At 35.4% G+C, this 13,548-nt stretch overlaps 1 protein-coding gene across 4 annotated transcripts in view; it reads right to left on the bottom strand.

The window, feature by feature from the left end:
- LOC138715529 (putative polypeptide N-acetylgalactosaminyltransferase 10) overlaps nucleotides 1–13,548 on the bottom strand; it is a 97,270-nt gene that overhangs the window by 25,474 nt on the left and 58,248 nt on the right. For 2 of the 4 annotated variants that reach the window (XR_011336381.1, XM_069848569.1), the window contains exons 2-3: nucleotides 6,121–6,264; nucleotides 543–1,109 (exon numbers count right to left, since the gene is read on the bottom strand). Coding sequence is in view for 2 of the 4 variants with exons in the window: in XM_069848569.1 (XP_069704670.1) it covers nucleotides 939–1,109; nucleotides 6,121–6,264 (315 nt within the window). In the remaining 2 variants the exon portion in view is untranslated. Of the gene's footprint in view, nucleotides 1–542; nucleotides 1,110–6,120; nucleotides 6,265–13,548 lie in introns of those variants that run through there. The other 2 variants (XM_069848571.1, XR_011336378.1) reach the window with 2 other exon arrangements.

Raw genomic sequence — 13,548 nt, 5'->3', positions numbered from 1 at the left:
ATCACTTAATCATAACTAAGTAAACATAAGAACTGTCGATTTTCTTCATAAAAAGCATAAAAACGGTGTGGATTTTCCTTATAAAAATACATCACACAACATAAATAGTACACTAATTTAGGTTCGAATATTCACTGAACATGAATGTTTGCACGAACTTACTAATGTGGCAACACTGACGGCCAGGCTGTGAAATTATGGCAATTGAATAGGTTTGTTTTTAAGTGATTTTGTTTTGGTACTGGTGGTTAATTGGGTGACAGTTAAAAGGGATTTCAATATATAACCTACAAATATGAGTCATAAGCCTTGAAATATTTCAATTGTGTTACCATAAATCTGAAGCAGAGACAACCATCAAAAGTAAATGTCAGTAACTTCCTGAAACTGAAGTTTCAGGGTTTTGCAATGAACTTCACACTTTTCATGCTAAAGTGACAGGCATTATACTTCCATTGGAGCAGTGTCCAGTCCAATAAGCACACACACACACACATATATATATATATATATATATATATATATATTCCTACTTTCCCTTCATTGTTAAGCAGCAGAATGTAACCTGAGAGGAACAACTTAAATTCCTTGCCTGCAAATTAAACACTGCTTAAAAGTGTTCCCTCCACCCCTTAGCTTTATATAAATACTACCACAGGTAATCTTTAAAAAATAACAGTCTTAACTGTTACTGTATCACAGTTCCTCATAAAAATAACAGTAACAGGCTTAGTCCGAAAGCTAAATACTATACTAACCACGTTCTAACATTTGTAATAATGTCTTTTTTTTTGTTTAAAAACATCATTGTACAGTTGCTGAAACATATCGTCACTTCAGTAAGTATCAGAAAAGTATCAGCAGACTCGAAATACTGATTTCCTGATACTGCACCCTGGTATAACAATAGCACCATGACACACGAACAACCTGTGAACTCAGTTGGGCCCCGCGTTGTCCCAGTTCGAGAGGGCCTTGAAGTCCACGCTCTCAAACCTCCATTTTTGTGTAAGTGATGAGGAATCACATGCTGAGACATAAAGCATTTGTCTACCTGGATCAGAATCCAAGCATCTCGGATTGCCACCATGGACCAGCCATTGTTGCTCCTATTTATAACAAGCAACAGCTATTATCTGTTCAATACACAACACACTGTTCTCTTGAAGCAATAGAGAGAATTACTGATTCCATAAGAGTACATTTCGTATAGGAGTACTGAATTCACCTAAATGCTTACTGTGCACCAGAGAAGAGGACATGGAGATGGAGCACCTGGCTAATTGTGAAACTCTTAGGACATTTGTGGATCTTCCATCAAAATATTGGGAAGCAAGAAGGATGATCACTTCGTTGTTAAATCCAGAGCATTAGATACACACACACACACACACACACACATTTCAAAAGAAATGAGATCTATGCGAATGGTATAAAAATTACATTCTTACTTCACTACTCCAGTAAAACCCCTATGTAACAGACTGATATAATCCAGACAATGTTACAAAATGTGCTGTAAGGATGAAAGGTTCGATATTTTCATTAAAATTTTCATATACAGTAAAATTCAATTTTGATGATCCCATTTTTCAAGGAATGATTTCAAAAGTCTCAGAAGAATTACCATAAAAACAATAGAACTTATTTCCACATTCGAGAAACCCCACTTTAAAGAAAATCCTACTTTCAATGGATTTGATACTTTGAATAAATTTTGGAATACACAATCCGTTTTATCAAAATTCCAAAACTGTTATACGCATCTGTAGTCTATTCCTATACGAGTTATGGTCACAACAGTGTGGCAGTAGCAGCAGTACATTGCAGTTAACAGTGTGCATTGATATCTCGATTAAAAGTAGGTAGGTATCTTCTTTTTTTTTTTATCCAATGCCACCAGGTTGTCTTTTCGACATTTTTGGTCTTCTCTCCTGGCCGTGGCTTAGTTGTAACCCACTTCTGAGGTTGGGGTGCCTGGAAAGCGGAGTTACATTACCCCGATGATGTGATAGGATGATTATGATAATGTCGTGCCAGGAGAGGTCTTAAATCTAAACTTAACCTAAATTCCAGCCCATGGACGAACACAGGAATAATCCCCTTTAAGGAAAAATTCCTGTGCTCTAACCGGGAATCGATCCCGGGACCTCATGAACTATAGCCAGAAGCTCTGACCACTAGACCATGAGGCTGGCCACCTTCAACAATATTTATAGCGCATTACTGACCTACAATACCAAACCTAATATCTGATGATCAACGGTATCGAAACTAACATAGGTATCTAATGCTCTTGATTTCACAATAGAGTTAGTTATTTTCTCTCTTGCTTCACAGTATTTAAATGTAAGACTTTCATTTTGTTTAAGTTCTTCACAGCGTGTTAAATGATTTATATCCATTTCTTCTTCTTCAAAATACAATTCATAATTTGAAATAGACAGGATGTCAGTTCTACATAAATGTTTACCGAGACAATCATGAGCAGTAAAGAGCCTGAACATGGCTACAGCAAGCTTTTCCAGTAGATTTTTTCCAATGAGAATTTACTGTAGCATTTAAGATTTGGATATTGTAATTATTTTTTATTTTACCCCTTACTGCATAGGACAGCTTTGTACACACTGGTTTAATATTCAAATAACTTAACTAGTTCTCTCTTTCTCAACTGATGTCACATATGGTCAAATCCAGTTATTCTTCCAGTGCCATATCTGTCCCAGTATGCAGTTTCAAATATTGTATTCTTATATTATAAGTTATATGAATATAAAACCTGTATGTGCCATATCTGTCCCAGTATGCGGAAAATGGTTAATTTTTATAGCTTGTTTTATGGAATAATATGAAAAATTATAATTTTCTTTTTGTTTCATTTTAGAACCTTTCTTTGCCAGAATGTTATTTTCGCTTATACCAAAACGTGCAGGAAACCAATGAAGAACTATAATTTTATTTAAATTTTGAATTTCTTTAATCACTAAATAGATTTCTTTTATTTTTTGTTCATTTTAGATTGATTTGCTGGTACTACTGATTGTATTGTGGCTCTAGAATCACATAATATGTCTATATTCTTCCAATGATGAATCCAAAGAAATAAATTTTGAAAGAATGTATAAACAGCTTCAACTCCTCCACCAAAATTACTGGTACTTTTCCCCACATTCTTATAGAAGGAAAAGAAAAGTAAGTAAGTAGAAATGCCATATGTTTGCATACGGAAATTGTAAATTTTATTAGAGTATTCAAAAATATGTGTGATTTTGTGACAGTATCATATTATATGTTTAAGGGAATTTACTGTAAGTGTGTGTTTGCTAAAATTAAATTTAATAGGTATTAAGAATATGTAAATATACAGTGCATGAGAAATAAGGTTGTGATTGACACTGCCTGGGCAAACATGCATGCATGGAGGCTTGGCATCACTTTGCCCAATCACAATTTATAACTCTTTATGTAAGGGATCAAACACTCAGCATTGTCGAAGTTCGTATCAGATCATAAGCCTGTATTCCATGTCCAGTTCAAAATGCAGTGCACTGTGCTCTGGTTTGTTCACAGTTAAGCAACATCATACAATAACTGACTCAGTTTTATATACAGGGTGAAAGGGAATCTGTTACATTAATTCGCAGAGGTAATAGATGAAGTCATGCAAACAACTTTGTCAAACAAGTTTTTTGATACGCCGAACAGTTTGGAGAGTACGAAATGTAACAAGTTGCAACACTGTAACGCACCAGACTCAAACAACCCTGCTCACATGAAGGATTCTAAGGCACAATAAGCCTCCGGCTAGCCTTTGAGTCCCTTCTCCACATAAAGATAAAAAATAATAATATACACGTCAGTGACATTATTAACTAATCAAGGTGAGATCAGAGGCCAAATTTAAAAAAAAAAATTTAATTTGGTTTTTGTTTCAGTGAAACAAGCATCGAGGGACTTCCACTGACTTTTCACTTCTGTTGCATTCAAATAATTATAAAATACGGTAATTTGGTCCAAGGAGCATCCATTTTTGGTGCAAAGATAATTCGTTTGCCGTGTTTCTTAATTGAAATTAACCTAAGTGGGTTGGTGTCTATTCCAAAATCAGCAGAAGTCCCTCAACACTCGTTTAACCTTTGTTTCAAATAATAATTTGGAATTTTCTGTGCAATTTGGTATAATAATTTATTGAAAAAATTTGAATTGTAAGTGCTTTTAAATATGTAATACGTTTTATGTGTCAAACTACTATTTTTTTTTTCATCGATACTACTGCATACAAATATAAATATATCTAAAATTATTTGATAAGGAAAGGTTGTGGTTTGGAGTTTCTGAAGCTGAATGATTGTTTCGTAAATTGGCGGTATTGTTGAAAACTGTAATGGCTATCTTTATTGTGAATTTTCAAAACAAGTTTAATATTCTGTGTTTTTTTGAAAATTTACGTTTTCTAACATTTGCACTACCGGTCAAAAGTTTTCGATCACCTATAAAAAAAACTATATATTTTATTTCAATGTACAAACACATTGGAAAAGCTAAATAGATCAACAAAATAAATATTTTCTCTCTCTAGCATTATGATTTAATAGAATATTCAAAACGAAATCCCTGTTTTAACCACAAATCCATAGTTGTGATAGGTGATCGAAAACTGATCGAAAACTTTTGACCGGTAATGTACTTTGTCGCTCTTTTTTATCAGGAGTTTTTTCTCTGTCTTGTATGGAAAAAACACCCAAAAGTTTCCATTGCAGCCCATGGCTTATTGTGCTTACCACTCCTATTCTGTGAATGATTGGGTAGCTTGTACAAGTACAGCACTGTGAGGCTGAGCTCTTGTACAAGGTCAGCATGCTCAACTGTGAACTTAATCTGGGCTTTCAAAATTTCCAACTTGTGTACCTATTTATCAGAAATTAAGATAGATAGAAGCATGAAATTTTTACAGCTTATTTTTAGTATTACATTGATTGTTGAGGTCTAGTTTCAGGTCATTTGCTTAAAAACTTTGTTGTGCATTCATATTAATGCAATTTCATTTTTCTTAAAAAGTAGTAGAAAGTCATAACTTATTATTTTCACAAAGTTCACTTTTTAAACAAGAGCTCAGCACTTTTAAGATAACAAAGAATCAGTTTAAAATATTCACAGACATATCTGTAACACTTTCTGTGATAAGGGTACTTAAAGATGGTGAATTTAACACTGGTAATACAAGGTCTCTAATCTTACCTTAATGGATAGATAAATAAGTGAACTAACAAAGTAAAGAACAGAGGAAGGACTGAAGGAACTAATTAATATATAAACAAGTAGCTTGATGATCAGTCAGTTGGTAACAAATTTGGTTATGGTCATTCCAACCATCATGGATTCTATGAGTCTGGCAGTTAAAAGAGACAGAAGTATCTCTTAACACCGAATTCGTTACCTACAATGATGCGTTCATGGTTGAAAATGATGACTGATAGAGCTACATTTGACGTGGGCAAGAAATGAGACCAGTAAATTTTTCGTGGAACTCTAGAAGTCAATAAAGAAATTAATGTAAAAATATATGAAGGGTTCACAACCAGAGTGGACCAAGTCCTTCTGGAATAATTTTGAGAAATTGAGTCTTAAAAGTACCTGACTCATGCTTAGCAACCTTCACTTTCCATAGGAAATGCTGCCCTCTCTGGAGTAACAAATGAGTTATTAACTTAGTTTGTTAAGGCAATGAATAAATCTAAGTTTTCTTCATCTGAGATTGCATTAATCCACAAACTGACCACTGGTAGACTTGATCCACTCTGGTTGTGAGCTCCTCATATATGACAGAAAGAATTGAATGAGGAATTTGAAAAAGGGACCAAGTCCATATTTTTTGTAAATTGAGTTTATGCCCATTTCTGGGTCTCCATACACTCTTCTTGGATTTCAGCATTAAAAGGAACGAAGTCCTTTAGAATGTACACATTTAAATTGTGTATCAACATGTTTGGACTGTTATATATCCAGATCCATACAAAAGGTTTCTTGTCGTTTTCTTCAAATTTACTTTTCCAGACTTAGTCCCTTTTGAAAATTCCTGATTCAATTATAAAATAGAATTCGAAGGCACAATTAGCTCACCGGATTGTATCGCCACAGCTGATTTCCCTGCATGCCATGACAGGGGAATAAGTTCACTGCAGCCTTGTTCTGTACATCTGACACGTCCCAACACATGGTGCGGCCCTTGGGACGTATGTCTTTGTGCCATGTCAGTATGAAATTCTGTGCAAAACAACCACATCACATTTTCAATGCTCTATTATCATTTACCACTCTGTCATCACCTCAATGTCTCTGAATATTGTCAGTCTTTTAAATGAGACATTACACAACAATTACAATTACTGAAATTTGATTGTTTTAGTCCTTGGCCCACAGTTTTTAAGTTTCAACAAAATTTCTTTCACGATTATGAAGGGGTTTCCAAGAAACCGTGTCTCAAGTAGGTGAGCCTCTGAAGAGAAAAAATATCAACTATAAACACATCTATTGCGAAGTGTTTGATAATATTGATAACCACTTGGATGTAAGATTTCAAGATTATCCTAAACTGAAATTTTTTAATTTATTGTCACCTCAAAACTATGAAAAATATACTAACCAATTCCCAGAAAGTTGCTTTCAAAATCTCATAGATACATATGGAAAATTTTTCGACATCATTCGATTGAAAAATGAGCTGATTGTAGTGTACAGCAGTGAAGAGTTTAGAAATAAAACCATGAGTGAACTTGCAAAACTATTGAGTACTAATTCAATGCTGAAAAAAAGTTTTCAGCAGTTTAATGTGTTAGTGACATTACTGTGTACAGTCACAGAAGAAAAATCTGGCCGATGAGCAGCAAAACTCGTAATGTTACTTACGCCGGTTTTTTTGTAATTATCACAGTACAGAGTATCTAAGAGGGATACTGTTTACTCCCCCCGACGTTGCTGGTCTCGGAAGGAGAGGATTTCGGACTGTTTCTGTTCACATTCCATAAAGTTGAAACTCTTGTGTTCTTGTCGACATAGGCCTACAAAAATTTTCTTAGTAAGCATTGTAGTAGTAATTTTCAGATAAGTCAATATACAATACAATATAACATAAATATTTATTTGTTATTCAGTCTAAATGACTTATCAGTGTTTTAAAAAAAGATCAATAAAATGTATAAATATAAATATTCATTGAAGTTAAAGATTAAAATAATGCTAACGTTTTCGCCTATTACCACCTTTAGGCATTTGAGCAATATTTTATATTAGTTACTTACGATACGTATATATTATAGAACGAATTGCATCATGAACAGCTCAACTTCCTGTTGAAAGTCATACCTGCATTCTACGTTTCAACATCTGAAATTATTTCGACGTCCACTCAATATGAAGTTTAATATTGGAATCAATAAGAACCATAAGATTATATCATTATAATACATATAATTACATCAATAACAACGGCACATACCAGTAATTGGTAAAATTATACGACCAAATGTAAGCATTAATAAGACATTATAGAAGTAATCAATTTTTATTACAAGGTAATATTTTATTTAATTTGAATTCATTTTAAATCTACAATTTAATCTTTGTGTCCTATAGTTGTTTAATTATTGTCGTAAATTTAAGTAGAGATGAGGATAATTAATTCAACTATCATACATATCAAAACAATAATTAACTCAACTATAGTTTATCATTTAATTTGCACAAATGATTTTAATCTGTTAGTTTTAAGATTGATTAATGTACATATATTCAACAGCCATGCCTTTTACTGTAAATTAATGTATCACATGATATTGTTGGCTCAAGTGCCTGAAGATGCCAATAGGCGCAAAAAGTTAGCATTATTTTAACCTCAACTTCAATGAATATATATTTTATAAATTTTATTGATCTTCTTTAAAACACTGATAAGTCATTTAGTCTGAATAAAAAATAAATATTTATGTTATATTATATTCTACAGAAATTTGTTATTTCATTGTTTTTACCATTGCGGGTATGAGGAATGTTACTGATTTCATTATCATCTCCTCTGTTCGTCTCTCTTTAGTCTATAGACCAGGGATGCTCAACCTTATGAATACTGCGGGCCAATATTAAAAAAAATATATTATTGGAGGGCCACAGACATCGTCCAATAATAAATTATTTACATAAATGTCTTGCTAATTAGTGATTATTGTAATTTATATTAATTAATAATACAGGTCTGTTCAAATATTTTTTTTTAATTTTAAGTTTGAAACTTTAGTATTGGGCACAGCTGCTATAGACATACTACATTTATGCAAATCTAGTCTTTCAGGTGAAGCTCCCTGTAAAGCAGAATTGAAATTATTCAAATCTGCTTTACAGGGAGCTTCACCTGAAAGACTAGATTTGCATAATATATACGTTACTGTGTACGTTAACAGAAAACCACAATTCCAAGTCACACAGAGCTTGTGTGCACTCGTTGTGGGTCTCTGGCGTTTCGTCAGCCCATGCGAGTTGTGTGGATATAAAGGGAAAGGTTGAGACGGTGTCGGGTGGAGTTCCCGGGTAGCTCAGTGGTAGAGCGCTGGTACGTTCAACCAGAGGTCCTGGGATCGATACCCGGCCCCGGAACAATTTCCCCTTGAAATTATTCATACTACATTTATTTATGGTTTATTCTTATTTTAATATCTTCCTGGCAAAACAGACTGCCAATATGACGAAGAGTAAACAAAATTGAGAAAGATACAATACATAGGAACTTCGTTCTAAGACGATATAGAAGTCAACAGTCAGATAAACTAGAATAAATATAAATTGATTGAAGTAATCCAATACAAACGGTATAAGTGAACATTAAAATAAATTGAAATAAATATATATAAATTAATTTAGGTAAACAATTAATAATAGTGACGAAAGAGGAACATAAATAGATTTGTTAATTAGAAATAATTTTTGTGCGATTTAAGGAAACGTTTGATTATATAAGCGGTTTACTATAACTCATTTATTTATTCTATTTTTAAACCTACAGTATTTACTTTAGTTCTGAAAATAAGGGAAAATATACATTCCTGAAGTAAAATAATTAATATTGAATGTTCTTTTTATCACAAATTAAAATGTTCTTCTTTCTATGTAGCTCTAGTGATATACAATAGTTTCCTTCTGGACTTAATAATCTGTCCAGAAACCATTGGCATTGTTCACTGTATCCATTCTTCTATGTACAGAATTAACAAGGTTGTGGATATATCTATCTGACAATGCAACATCATCCCAAGCATCTGAAACGAGATCCCACAATTCGTCCATATACCTAGGACGCCGACCCTGTAGTTGTTCATTAACACCGCGTTACACTTCCACCCCACATTTTCTATGGGATTTAAGTCAGGACTTTTGGCACCCATGGAACCTCTACGACATCATCCCTGTGAATGTTGAACCACCGCTACACGGCAACACATGTGTGTACGGAAGAAAAGTCGTGTTGGAATTTTATTTTGTTTTCGGGCTGAAACACACGCACACTAGGTAGCATCACATTTTCCAGTATATTGGTGTACTGATGCCCATTCATATGCTCATGAATCCTCCATAGCGCGCCGCCACCATAACCAGAAATCCATCCCCACATCGACATGGACAAACGACCAATGCGTTGCCTCTGGACCACATATTCAGGGTCAAATCTCTTGGATTGTTTCGGTCGATATACTTGCACTGGCCCTGTGCTGTGGTTCATAAACACTTTCTCATTCGAAACGATGACCTCTTGCCATGGATAGTTGTAATGCATTTGGCAAAATGCGACACGATCAATTCGATGGTCTTCAGTCAGAACTTTACCGCCACTCTTCTCGGCACAATATTGGCACTATTGAGCCTTTTAGAAGCCGTTCTGTTGGAAGCAGGAAATCCCGTGTCGGCAACAAGCATTTTAGAAGTGTGAAATGGAAAGTGCCTCGAACGTTCTATTAACATAAGATCTTGTTGTGGTGTTGATGCCTTGGGTCTTCCGCTAAAAGGTTTACGAGTTACGTATCTTTGCTCTTGATACTGCGCTCACCATCTGGACGCTATTCTAGTCGCAACTCCATAGCGTTCTCCAGCTTGCGCCGCACTAAATCCGCCTTCCTCGATCAGTGCAATTACTTTGGCTTTGACGTCCATAGCTATCGAACTGAAAAACTAATGATGATTTTCGAAGTGGTTGTGGCTATTTATAGACAAAATCTGTTGGTAAAGATGGACAGGGTCACGTGTCTAGGACTCTAGAAAAAACACGAAGTAGGCTATACAGTGGTCATAAATCATAAACGTAGTATGCCTGTAGAGTGAAGACAGACGAACATAGGGGATGAAAATTACATTAACAACATTCTTCATATCCGCAATGGCAAAACCAATGGCAAAACAACTTTCTATATGTCGACTAAAACACAACAAACATTGCAATTATACAAATACAGTATATTGTAGACTTTAAACAAAACCATTCCGAACGTCAGTCTCTCGAAGCGTAGCAGCTATGAGGGGAAGTCAATAGTGTCCCTATTAGACATTCTGAACAGAAAGAGTCCGAAAGCCTCTCCTTCCTAGCCCAGGAACTTCGAAGGGAGGTAAACACTATCCCTCTTAGACACTCTGTACTGTGATAATCACAACAAAACCGGCATAAGTAACATTATGAGTTTTGCTGCTCATCGGCCAGATTTTTCTTCCGTGACTGTACAATTCCTGTGAGTACGTCTTTAGTAGAAAGGTCGTTTTCAATGCTGAAGAGAATCAAAAGCTACTCTCGAAATTCTACTGGAGAAGAGAGACTATCTCATGTTGGAATTATTCCAATTGAAGCATGCCTACTAGGAGAACTCAGAAAGAAAAAAAGAGTTCTTTGATGAGGTGGTTACCAAATTTGCTTCCCAGGAGAGAAGGATTGAATTTCAGTTCCGTTGATCTTACTGTGAGAAGTGCCAAGGGTGAGTTTAAAGCCAGAAGCTTGTTATTTTATATCAAATGTTGTATAATGGTAGCTTTAAGAAATTTAAATTGATATTAGGTCTACTTATTTTAACATATGTTCTTTTAAATTATTATCAGTTGTGATTTTATCAAGGCAAGCCCCTTGATTTACTATTATTTATCTAACAATTATAATATTCAGTGCTTCGGCTGTCTGAATGGTCACCGCACGCCACTGTCCAAGTGTACAGTTTCATCACTTGGACAAAGACAAGCCCCTCCAACATACTTACAAATTGATCTAAGGGAGCATGCAAGGATTCCAACTCTGTGAATAGATTTGTGTGTTAAGAAACTTCCCAAACTATGATAAATATCTGGATCTAAAAAAAGAGCTAGACAGCAAGAAAGTAATGTAATGAAACAAAACACATTAAAGAGATCTGGGCAAGTTGTTTGACATATGCAATGAAAGAGATTGGAAATAAGGAGGGCCAGATGTTTCTTGAAAAGCAAAGAGAAAAGTATTTTGAAGTAGCATGGAAGGTAGTGATCTCAAACAGCTGCAAAAGAAACCAGAGCTCGGTACGAAGAAGTGAAATCTGTGTGTGTCTAATGCCTACCCACTTCACTTGCGTGATTTTGCATACCGCGGATAGATGACAGGACTGTGATCCATTTTCAAGTTGCACACCACTTCGACAGACCACAATATGCATAATGTGTATCTGTTAAGAGTTACGTCGTGTATTAGAGTGAGTATATGTGTAAGTGTAGTGTAGGAAATGATGAGGACGATGACAAAGGTGAGGAAGAAAGAAAGGGGGAAACCCGGTGCTGACACGTAGCCTACTCCTGTTGATAGCACCCAGGGGACCACCAGTCTTAATGTCCCCATCCGATGGGTGAATCTCTATCAACAGTGACATATGCCTTCTTTTCATATGCACGTGGAGAGATTTGGGATTTAATTCAGGCATACTGCTGCACAATTTATTGAGTAAAAGTTGTGCACCACCATCTCTCCTAGTCCCGAGGTAGAAATCTTACATGAAAATTTCTGAACCTGCTGAGAATCGAACCTGAGCCGGCTAGTTTGAAGGCAGTCGCATTACCACAGCACTAACTTGGTGGACATGAAGAAGTGAATTTATATCCATGAAAGGAAGAGCAACCGACCCTCTTCATCATGTTAATCACCTAGTACATCTGATAGCAAGAATGCATATCGACTGTCTGAACCATTATCTTGATTTTCAACATTATTACTTGCTTCAAAGGTTCCCTCCTCACACCTAGCGTCCCTAACAACATATTCCAGTCACCTAAAGAAGTCAGTGCCTTGGATAGAGTCAGTCTTCCAGATTGTGCAACAGTATTTGTAGCTGGAGCCATTGCTGAGACACTAGATAACATTAGAGAGTGGAACAAAGCATCTATTGGTATCAAATACTCTCTAACATTAATACTGGACAGTTCACGATAAGAGAGGCGAATGACTCATCAGTGCTATCTAGCAGCAGGGAATGTTGACAGTGAGGATAACGTGGCACATAGCATGGTAAACTGCATCTAACAAGAGTTTTGTACTTCAACACGTGGTGTAAGTCGTAAGGATTATTCTCATGGCTGTTCCACAACATGTCAGGGAAAGTGGAATTGTTTGTTCTGTGTTCTTCTGTAAAAACTACGCTTGGCAAAAAGATGCTAGATCGTTCTTCAGATTTCCGAAGTGAGTAGGTGAGTGAGTAGTCATGTAAATACAAGTAGTCTATTACTTTTCTGCCACAGGATGATGATGATTATTACAGTAGAGTCAGTAGATAACTTGTTCTGTGACCTTATCATGTGTTGTGGCTCTCACCAATGGGTATGGAGAAGGAAGATAATTAGTCTGAGATGAACTTTCGTGTCAGTAGATTCGTATAATTTTAATCATGAAACAAACTCTCTTTCTGTTAGCTCATTCTTTTCCCACTTGCACGATTCACATGACAGGTCTCGTGTCCTCACCATCATCATCATCATCATATTATTATTATTATTATTATTATTATTATTATTATTATTATTATTACTGTTATTTGTTTTTGTCTTATAGATGTGCCATATGGGTAAATAAATGTAAAAGACAGGACCTAGACGAAACGTTTAAAACTAGAGGAACAAAGTATCTGTACAAAAATCACAGAATATGTTCAGATCACTTTAGATTATTGGACTTCAATAACCCTAATTTGAAAAGTCAGGAGTAAGTAAAAATAAGGTGTAATTGGAAAAGTACCGAAGTTTCAAATGAGTCATAGACCTGTTAATTTTTAATATATTTTTTTTAATAACAGACTGAAGAGAACAGCTATTCCTTCACTGAATTTAACAGCGCCTTCTTCCGAAAATATGGGTCAAAGTACAATGAAAGAACCGCGAAGGTCCCCAAAGAAACGCATTAGACCTTCCATCGAGGAGGCGACAGGTTCTCCGATTCCAGACAGAAACGACGATAGTCCTCTACCAGGTACCTCATAATCAGATAGTACATTAGCAATAACATGTTCTCTGTGC

Source organism: Periplaneta americana, chromosome 15 (genome assembly GCF_040183065.1).
Source record: "Periplaneta americana isolate PAMFEO1 chromosome 15, P.americana_PAMFEO1_priV1, whole genome shotgun sequence".
Classification (NCBI taxonomy): Eukaryota; Metazoa; Arthropoda; class Insecta; order Blattodea; family Blattidae; genus Periplaneta; species Periplaneta americana.
Note: the sequence above shows the minus strand (reverse complement) of the source record. Positions and strands in the feature narration are given on the sequence as shown.